This window comes from Gavialis gangeticus, unplaced genomic scaffold, assembly GCF_001723915.1.
Source record: "Gavialis gangeticus isolate Ggan-Ray unplaced genomic scaffold, GavGan_comp1, whole genome shotgun sequence".
In the NCBI taxonomy this organism is placed as follows: Eukaryota; Metazoa; Chordata; order Crocodylia; family Gavialidae; genus Gavialis; species Gavialis gangeticus.
The window spans coordinates 5,138,412-5,148,504 of record NW_017729019.1 but is presented as its reverse complement, the minus strand read 5'-3'; the positions used below and the strand labels follow the sequence as shown (position 1 = coordinate 5,148,504).

The following is a 10,093-nucleotide window of genomic DNA, read 5'->3' as shown; positions in this document are numbered from 1 at the left end:
CAGGCATGGGAATCCCATGGGACTGATGAAAGACTGATGCAAAGTACCCATTTAATAGGTTGGCTTTTTCCTGGGCATCAGTTGCCCCATCTGGTTCAGCAGGGGTGGTCCAATGTTGCCCTTGCTTTTCCTCCGGCTCCCCACAAATATTGCCTCTAGCCCAAGAGTTGTCTGCCCCTGCCCCCACCATACACACATTGTGCTAGGTGCTGTACATACGGTGCTTGTACATAAGATGGCAGTTTAGTTCTCCCTAAATTGAAACAGTAGGTTTTTAAAAACCTGCTGTTTCAATTTAGGGAGAATTAAACCAGACTAAACCACTGTCATGTATACGCTGTCGTGTAATCCTTAGAGCTTACATGCCTCTCCTGCAGTCGGGGGGGGGGAGGGGGGAAGGGGGTGCATGGTGGTGGGCAAAGTGGTCCCTGAGCTGTGGGGGACCCCGGTGCTTCCCTCTGCAGTGGTGGCACCCCCCAGGCGGCACCTGGCCCAGGTGATTGCAGGGTGTGCTGCCGCTGTGGAGGGAGGCACCGGGCCCCTGTGCAGCTCAGATAGGCAGGCAGGGTCCAGAAGGAAAAAGAAGAAGATCAGGCTCCTTGCCGCTTTTTCTTTTCTTCAGTTGAGCCTGCCTGCACTAGCTGCTGCTGGGTCACACAGCCCCTGAGCCGCAGGAGAAGCAGGTAAGCTCCAACACCTGGGACTGCCCAGGAATGGCTAGCTTGCCCTTGGGGCAGAGTGGCAAGGTGGCAGGAGGGTAGCTCGGTGTGCTGGCAGTGGGAGAAGGAGGCGGAGATGGTGCATGGGGCCCTGGAAGCCTGCCAAGCCCGAGCTTCCCTGAGCATGTCGGCGTCCAGCACCCTGTGCACCATTGCACTTTGTTAGGTAGCAAACTAAAACACCTCAGAGGGGTTTAATCTTGCTACATTACAAAGTCATTTAAAGCAGAATACACTGCCGATCATGCAAAAAGCAACACCATTAAAGGAGTGCAAAAGGGCATTTAAGCCGCTTCAAAGGCCAATTTTGTTGCACGTGCGAAGGCCCATACATAAGAAATGGTGCTCTCCCCAAAGGGTTTATTAGAAGGCAAGGTATAAGAGGGGAAACAAAGGCACAGAGAGGGAAGGTGACTTGACCGAGGTCATCTAGCAGGTTATTAGAGTCCTGGGTGCTACTCCAGGCTCTGCTATCTCCAGTCCAGTTTTCTGGGCATTGCATTTTCCTGCCTCTGCTTTGCTTCAGCAGCATCAAAGATGGCCAGCAGCATGTTACCAATTAAGAATTGTTCAGTACTGGGAAGGAGTGCATATGCCAGTGACAAAGTACCACCTATAAAAAACTCCTAAATCCAGGGACCACTAGCTTCCTTCTCTACAGTAAATTCATTCTCCATGTAATCCTGGGCCTATAGACCTTGTGCTCCGTTCTCTCTAAGCCATCCCAAAATTTAGTCTCACCCAGGTGTCACACAAGTTCCCTCAGATAGTCTATTCAGATCCATCTTCCATAATCTCGTGGTCTTACTTCTCTTACTGCTTTCTTCTAGTCCTCCTTATTGTATAGGTAGAAAGCCAAGGTATCCTCCTGCTAAAGTTTAGCCTTGCAGCTGGAGACCCTGGGTACAACCTCTGGCCTGTCATCTCTAATATCTCTTCTCAAGTCACCCTGCCCACCCTGACATGGAGACGGGGAAATGGAGACCCCAGAGAGCACAGGAGAAAAGACTCACCTGTAAAAGCTTCCTTCCGCACCTTGAAGGTGTCAATGATAGGGGTGCTGATGCCTGCCATGGTCCCAATCATGCTGCCCAGCCCCAGGTTGATCAGCATCAAGAAGAACATCACGGACCAGAAAGGAGATGCAGGGAAGCGAGTCATTGCTTCAGTGAAGGCGATAAAGGCCAAACCTGTTCCTTGCACTGACTGTACACAGACAGAAAAGGCAGAGTAATGTCAAATTGGGAGTAAAAACTACATCGGGAACTTGTGCGTAGTACTTTAAAAGAAGCCTGTGTGCACACACTTGAGGCAAGTTGGGTGTTTTTTTTAATATGTCAGGCATTGTGCCTGGTAGTTGTATGAGATGGTTGTTCCTCAGGTTCTCAAAACAGATTAAACAGACACTTGCCTAGGATGGCTCAGATAATGGTGATCCTGCCCTAAGCAGGCAGTTGCATTAGCTAACCGCTGGAGGTCCCTTTATGAGTCTATGAAAGGACATGTGTCAGAGTGGTTAAGGTAGTTTTTGGCATCCCTAAAGGCTTGAATTCAAACCTTACTCTAGTTATCCTCAGTAATCCTCACTGTGGACTTGTACAGAAAGCTCCCCCAGGAAGTAACCCAACAGTGAGCAGCCTGGGGAACCAAAAGCAACTGGAGGAGATATCATAACTCCCTCATGTGCCACTGGCCTCAGACATTAGCCTCATGAGCCACCAAAGCTTCAGACAGAACTTGGGACTTGGATAAACAAGCCTGTGCTCAAAAACAGATAATCCTGCTCCCCAGCTCCCAAACCTGTGTACATATTCCCTTCTTAAAACACCCATGCTCATGCCTTCCCAGGCATGTACACAAGACAACACTGGTTAGACTCTAAATATGCTTGGAAATGCATGAATGAGTCTAAAAAGGATAGAGATACCCTCGGTTACCCCGTTAACCTTAATGAGGATGGAATTTGCCCTGCTGCCTTGTTGTGTACTGCACACAGGATCGCTCCAAACACATGCCGCATGCAGTGCACACGTGTCTGATGAGCGTATATGTCAAGGCAGCCGCTGGAGAATTGCATACATTATGCTGGACTCTGCAGGCTCCAATAACTTCCTCTACAGAGAAGGGGGATCACAATGCAGAGCCCCTGCAGGACCCCACAGCAGCATCTCCATCTGCCTCACCCACTCAATTCCCTGTCACTGTAGGAGTCTGGCAGTGCTGGCACCTTGATCCAGCCTGTTGCCTGCCTGTAGCATACAACACTTCAGCTCTTTAAGGACTGAAATGCTATAACCGGTGCCTGGGCTCAGTATAAGAGGTAACTGGGTGGAATGGGTCTTGGTCTACAGGGGTCGGAGTCACTGACTTAATGATCCCCTTGGCTTTCATCTCCATGAAATTAAGAAATGGATCCTGCAGCATAACCTATAGCCTCCCAGCCTGCACTGGCTGGGTGGAGGGGCAGCGCCATTAATTTGCTCTACAGCCACAGACGAGCAGCGTTATTGTTTGACAGACTACATTATGCTAATGCCAAAGACACAAGTATGCACACACATACATACCCACACTGTCCAAACACCCTCCCTTGAGTCATAGGGACTGCACTGTTATGTACTTACCTGCCCAGGTGTTCTGTGTGCACACAGAAACAGACACGTGCATATAGTACAAAGATACCTGGTAGAGCAAGAAACCTGTGTGATTTGATCATAGAATCACAGGGTTGGAAGGGACTGACCCATCTAAACTGACCCCCTGCAGGATTCACTATTCCTATGCTACCCAAGACAAATACCTATGCAGCTTCTTGAAAACTTCCAGTGAAGGAGATACCAATCTTCCCTAGGCCACTTATTCCACTGTCTTGCTGTTCCTGTTGAACTGTTCTCCCTCTTCTCTATAGCATATTTTCAAATATTAGAAAACTGCAATCATGCCCCCCACCCTCGAAACCTTTTCTCCAAACTAAACACTCCAAAGTTCTGTCAGCCTTTCCTTCTACAGCTTGCATTCAATCCCTTTATCCTCTTTGTTGCCCACTTTCAGATCCTCTCCAGTTTCCATAGCCATCTTAAATTGCAGGCAGGACTCTTAACTCCAGCCCACCTAGGGCCAAGCTGAGTAGTACTGTCACCTCCCTTGTGTCACCTGATGCCATACTTCCATTGATGCAACTCCAAATTGCATCTGCATTTTTGTGACTGCATCACAAGGCTGATTCATGTGGATTCTGTGATTCACCAAAACTGCCAGATCCCTCTCAGCAGCTTTACTAGATGGCCTGCATTTGCCATTCTGTACTGGTGTGACTGGCTTCTCTTTCCTACTTGTAGCACCTTCACTTGTTCTAGCCGAATTGCGAGCTGTTGCCTTTAGCCCAGCTCTCCAATCTCTCAAGAAGATCTTTTTGAATTCCACTTCTATCCCCCGCCCCCAAGTGTGTGCAGCCACTCCCAGTTTCCTGTTATCTGCATATTGAACCAGGAAGCTCTCTAGTCCAGCATCCAAATTGTTAATAAAAGGTTTAAACAAGACCAGGTATAGAAGAGACCCCTTTATTACACCGTTTGAATCTTCCTGCCATCACTTCATTTATAGCTACTCTTTTCTTCCACAGATGCATGTTCTTCTACTCAGATGTCCAAGCAACATTGTTGCATTGGCTCACCAGACAGCCCGCACCAGCCTACAGATGCATTCACAGGCATTGTATATACAGTATACAATGCTCTGATAGACCGGGGGGCCAGGGCACCAACATGCCCAGGCTTTCATGCACTGGCATATGTGCTGCTCCTATATAAACAGCACTGGGTGGACAGCATGAGCAGACCTGCTAGAGCTACCCAAAGTATTGTGGCTTTAGCATCCCCAGCCTCTCAGAGGCACTTCTGGTTCTAAAATTAGTGACAGTCATTTGCATTGAGCACCTTGTTGAGCTCATCTTCCAGCAAGCAGGCATCCAAGCTCAGCTCCTTGAAGTGATTCTCCTTCACCGTCATGATCACCTTGTACATCTCGCTGTAGTCCTTGGCTGTGAGATGGGAGAAGTTCACATGGGGCGGGATGAGGTCATGGCTCAGGACCTTGGTGTTTAGGTAGCCCAGGATCTTTTCAGCATTCCTAAGGGAGCAAGGCCAGAGTCATGCATGAAACCCTTGATCACCACACCCTGCAATGAGATGAGCAATGAGCACATGGTCCCGTGCAGTAGGGCAGACATGGGATGCAATCACTAATCAGCCCATCGTCTTGGCCTGGCATGACACTGTGTGGGGGTGGAGGGATGCAAAATGGAAGCAAAGCAGGGCATAAGCTGAAACAGAGATGATGCACAGTAACACCTGGAACGTAGGATGCAATTTCCCATCCCATGGGCCAGGCAAGGTGCTGTGTGCATTGGGCATGGGGTCTTCCCTCTCCTCCCACAGCTGAGGCAAGGGTCCACTTCTGCATGGCAGAGATAAGCTGCCTTGGCTACCAATTATAGAGACTATTCCCCCCCCACACACACACACACAGCCCCCCAACAGGGGCTGAAGCCCCACTTATCTCCTGAACTCTAGCTCAGGCTGCAAGAAGAGTCAGAACTGGCTTGTGCAGCAATCCCACAACTCTAGAACCTGGCATTGCCCCCAGCTTGCTCCCCTGGTTTTAGATGCATGTAGCTTCCTCTCCTCCACAGACCTAAAAGTGCTGTGCACATCTTAGCAATCACAAATAGACATCAAACCACTCAGATGTGAAAAGCAGCTGTTTCTGGGGTGAAGCACAGCAGCTCTTCAGCTTTCCATAGCTAAGTACCACTTTAGGACTGGAAATGAAAGGGAAAACCTTCTCCAGCTGAAACTGGAGGGAGAATTTACAGTCAAGTTGGCCCACCTGGGTTCCCCTAGGCAACTTGGACCAAGACCCTACCCTTTAGGTTCAGGTCAGAGACCTAAGGAAGGTAGGCACTCAGTTCCTATCAGGAGTCACTAGGAGTTGGGCTCCTAACTCCTTTAAAATCTAGGCTTTAAGATTCAGGTCTGTGGTCCTGTGCCTTATCTGAACCACAATGACTTCAGCTGGGCACCAATTGAGGTGAAATTTCCCATCCAGGAACTGATCAGTCTCAACACAGATGGAGACCTCTCACCACTGCAGTGTCACCTTCAGGGGTTGAACTAGGAGATTCTGGGTCTTAACCATAAGCTGCTATTGCATGCGTTAAAGGAGTTACAAGAGTCTGGGTAGGTGTCCCCGTCCTACTGAGAGGACCAGGGCTAAGAAAAGGGTCCTGGGGAAAGAGAGAGAGGGAGAAGGATACACATACTCCACCACACATTTCTCATTCATGAGGTTAGCCTTGAACCCCAGGACAGCAAAGACCACCAGGGTGGCCAGCACAGAGGTGAAGAAGTTGATGAAGGAGACAAGCACAGCATCGAAGTGGCAGTTATTGTCCTGCTTGTTGTAGCTGGAAAACGCGATGACTCCTCCAAAGCCCAAGCCTAAGGCGAAGAAGACCTGTGTGGCTGCCTCTCGCCATACCTGGGGATCCAGCATCTTGTCAAGCTGGGAATGGAGATAAACCAGTGAGTCACCTGCTTTCCCCACTGACTCAGCCTAGCAGGCCCATATCTAAAAACATCACACCTGTCACTGCACCAAAGCAATGATCCCCTCACTAGAACAGATGGGTGGAGGTCCTACATGCTACCCAGAGCTTGGGACTCTTACACATTGTACATGAACGGACCATTTTGCTGTGAACTAGCAGAGTGAAGGACAGAGTTTCTTTCCTTGAAGACAGAATGACCCTTCACACCGATGCTTCAGAGTCCCTCTATAGGTCTCCCAGAGCTGAGTGTTATTGTATCTGTTTCACACATGGGGAAACTGAGGCATCAAGCAGGGAAGCAGCATCACAACCGAGCAAGTTAGGGGCAGTCCTGAGGATGAGAAGCCCCAAAACCTGTGGTCCACCTGCCGCATCCTTCACAGAGCCAAAGCACTTCCTGATGGTGAACAAGTATAGTTAGCTCCTTTCAGAGCTGAGGGCAGCAACTCACCTAAAGTTGTTCACCAGGAGTCACTTGCAGAGACACCCTGCCCACTAGGCCACACCTCCACCAAGATCCTTATCTTACAACACGTCCCTCCAGTCTCCCTCCCCTCCATTACATGGGCACCAGCTGGCACTGCACATCCACTCAAGTGAGTGCCAATCTTCCTTGGAGGACCGCTGGCTGCTGAGTGCTCCCTTCAGGATCCTTGAATGCCCGTCTCCCTACAGTGCAAGTGCTTTAAAAGTGCCCTCAGCATCACTACTGCTTTGAGGTACCCATCAGCTTGTGTAACTCGCACCCCCTGGGCACCATGTTCTACTGCTCCTAAAAGCTGGCATGCTAGGATGCAAGCCTCTGGGTGCCTTTCATTAAGAGATCATAATTCATATCTTGTAAGAGCTTCACAGGCTGAGCTGATTCATCGACCTCTCAGCTTCATTAATGAATTAGCCAGTTCATTAGCTGATACACAGTGCCAACAGAGTGTTATGCACCAGCCGGTTTCCAGCCTCCTGGCATCTTAGAATGAAGCCCATAGCTAGCTACCAACACCAGCAGAACTGACAAGTGCTGTAGGTCCTGGGCAGCAGTGCCACCTTGATCCAAGCAGTCAGCCCCCAAAGTATCCCATGCTTGAACCTGGCAGCTCCTCTAGCTGCATCCCCCCACCCCACTGAAGGTACAGTCAGGTCCAACTGCATCAGGTAGGGGTGGTCTATGGGTTCCTGATGAGCTTCAGTGTGGGCCTTATTTCGATACCAATCTTCAGTAGGAGTGTATGTATGTGTAGGGGGTTATCTAAGCAAGGCTGCACTACTGCTGCTTTTTAGTATGAAGTGTGTGCATGTGCGTGCACATGCATGCACTTACACCAGTTGGGAGGGAGGGGGGACACAACAATGACTGCCGGTGTGTAGGCGTGACTGGCAGCTGCTCTGCCTGTGTCTGGCATGACTGCACATGTACATGTGTGCATCACTGTGTGCCTGCCAATGATTTTCTCCAGCAGCAACCAGCTTCCTCCTGCAAAATAAAGCAGGAGGCCGAAAGGAAAGGGTCCGAAATCTGCTGAGATCAGATCTGCCTCCTCCCCCATTGGCAATATGAAGGACACTGGGCAACGTCTATGTCTGATCAGGGCAATGGGGGATGGGAATTTACCTTTGGAGTGAACATATGCAGGATGCCATCTATGGCTCCCCTCAGCAGCAGTCCCCGCACCAGGAAGCAAACCAGCACCACGTAAGGGAAGAGGGAGCTAAAGTACATCACCTAGGAGAGAAAAGAACCAGCATAACCAGGGCCTGTACACAACTCCGGTGCCCCACACTGGTGCTCAGACAGCCCCTACCCTCCACTCCCCTCTGCAGAGGCACTACATGAGAAAGAAAAAAAAAGGAGAAGGGGAGCCAATGCTGCCCCAAAGAGGAACTATTTGCCCTTCTAAGCCTCCATTGAACATGACTTACCACTAGCAGCTGCTGTGCTGCTAGGGGCATGTCTCCATCCCTTGGTACTCTCTATCACTAGCAGGGAGGAACAGAACCCTTCCACCACAGGAGATTTGAACTCAGCATCTTCAGCTATCACAGGAGCTATGGGAGAACCTTCACTAGCATTTAGCAGTAGCAGGTGGTTATATTCTACCTGGGCCAGATGCTACATGTTGGTCACTATTGCCTTCTATTCTCTTCCTGTGCTACAGTGCCACAGTACATGCCATGCAGCTCAGGCTGACTTCCTGGGAATCCAGGGTGCCTTTCTATTGCTTGCATGCAGGGCCAGATTAATGCATGGGCAAACTAGGCACATGCCTAGGGCCCTAAGTGAAGAAGAGGCCCAGTTGTGCTTATTTTACATATTATTATTTTGTTTTTACTCAATAATTATAATATGCACATTTCCTCTTCAGCTAGGAGCCCAAGAGTTTGTTTGCCTAGGGCCCAAAGGGTTAAGCCAGCCCTGCTCACATAAATGTGTATTAACGGAGCCCAGGGGGCATACTTAATCTGAGCACGGACTTGTCTCTGCTGCTGCTCTGCTTTCCAACCCCACTCTCTGCAGATCACCTGCTGCCTCTCGGTAGTGCACGGGTAGCAGCCTGGGGTGTCACTGCCCGATGGCACCTGTGCACATACCAAATGCTGCATGGCAGAGTGACAGACAGAACAAGTTTCAACTTCCCAGGGGGCACTTTCCCCTTTGGAACTGGCTCCTGTATTTCACTCACCCTCTGTGTGCTGAAGGCCTATTATGCAAATGTTAATGGCATCTAAATGTTGTTCATATCTTTCTCCCCAAACCTCTTGGCCATCTCTGCCTTGTGGCTGGCACCCACTAAGTCCCTCTGCTACCACATAACGCTCTAGGATACTGCTGCAGCTTCCTCAGAATGGCGGTTCCTTAGCAAAACCAAGGGCAACAAGCTGAAAAGGTCAAATTTCTGTCTCTGGCCTAACAAAACTCAGCTGCCAACATCAAGCCTGTCAGTTGTCCAGATGCTTGGCCTGACTTTCTAAGGTGCAGAGTCTCCCCAGTGCCTCCAGGAGTCAGCAGGAGCTCTCCATGCTCAGTACCTCCAAATACTTGCGTGCCTCTCTTAAGGCACTCAGAGCCTGACTTCTCAACATGGCTGCAGAAGACAGCCTCCTCATCACACCTCAGGGATCAGCAGCAGGCACTAAGTCCAGCTGTAATGGTTACATCAACAATGTGGCATGCCCAGTAGTGATGGAGAAACCTCCTACCTCCAGGCAGAATGCAAAAGCCTAGGCTGCCACATCCTCACTGCTCTCATTACCTGAGCCAGGTAAATTATAGCTAGCTCAGGGACTACACCTGTAACACTTCCATTTTTCTGTGTAGGCATGTCCCATGCTATTTTAGCTAGGCTTCTCTTGGCCAGACACTCCCAACTATAATGGAAAGGTCTCCTGATATCCTTGATGTTTGTGACCTCACCTCAGCTAGTGGCAGCAGGAGTCTTCTTTTGTGGCACTAGTGCCAACACTCACCTTCCCTGAAGACTGGATTCCTTTAATCATGGCCAAGCACACGATACTCCAGGCTGCCAACAGGCACAGAGTCATCTTCCAGTTAAGCCCCCCACTTTCTGAGATGGAGTTGGAAATGTCCAGGGCCTCCCGGTACCAGAAGTAAGTGGTAGCTGAGCTCTTTTCACATTCTGCCTCTACAACTGAAACAAATAAGAGTCACAGGAGCTTGGGTTGGGTTTGTTGGAGACTTACCCAGAATCTTATGAGGCAGCACATCATAAATAGTTTCTAGGTTTCATAGTTTCTAGGGTTGGAAGGGACC

General features: G+C 49.7%; 1 protein-coding gene across 1 annotated transcript in view; it reads right to left on the bottom strand.

Annotated features, from left to right (window-relative positions):
* SLC6A17 (solute carrier family 6 member 17) overlaps positions 1 to 10,093 on the bottom strand; it is a 60,227-nt gene that overhangs the window by 18,971 nt on the left and 31,163 nt on the right. Inside the window, exons 4-8 of the mRNA XM_019513878.1 lie at positions 9,790 to 9,971; positions 7,937 to 8,047; positions 6,040 to 6,281; positions 4,655 to 4,847; positions 1,733 to 1,925 (exon numbers count right to left, since the gene is read on the bottom strand). Of these exons, the coding sequence (XP_019369423.1) occupies positions 1,733 to 1,925; positions 4,655 to 4,847; positions 6,040 to 6,281; positions 7,937 to 8,047; positions 9,790 to 9,971 (921 nt within the window). The remainder of the gene's footprint in view (positions 1 to 1,732; positions 1,926 to 4,654; positions 4,848 to 6,039; positions 6,282 to 7,936; positions 8,048 to 9,789; positions 9,972 to 10,093) is intronic.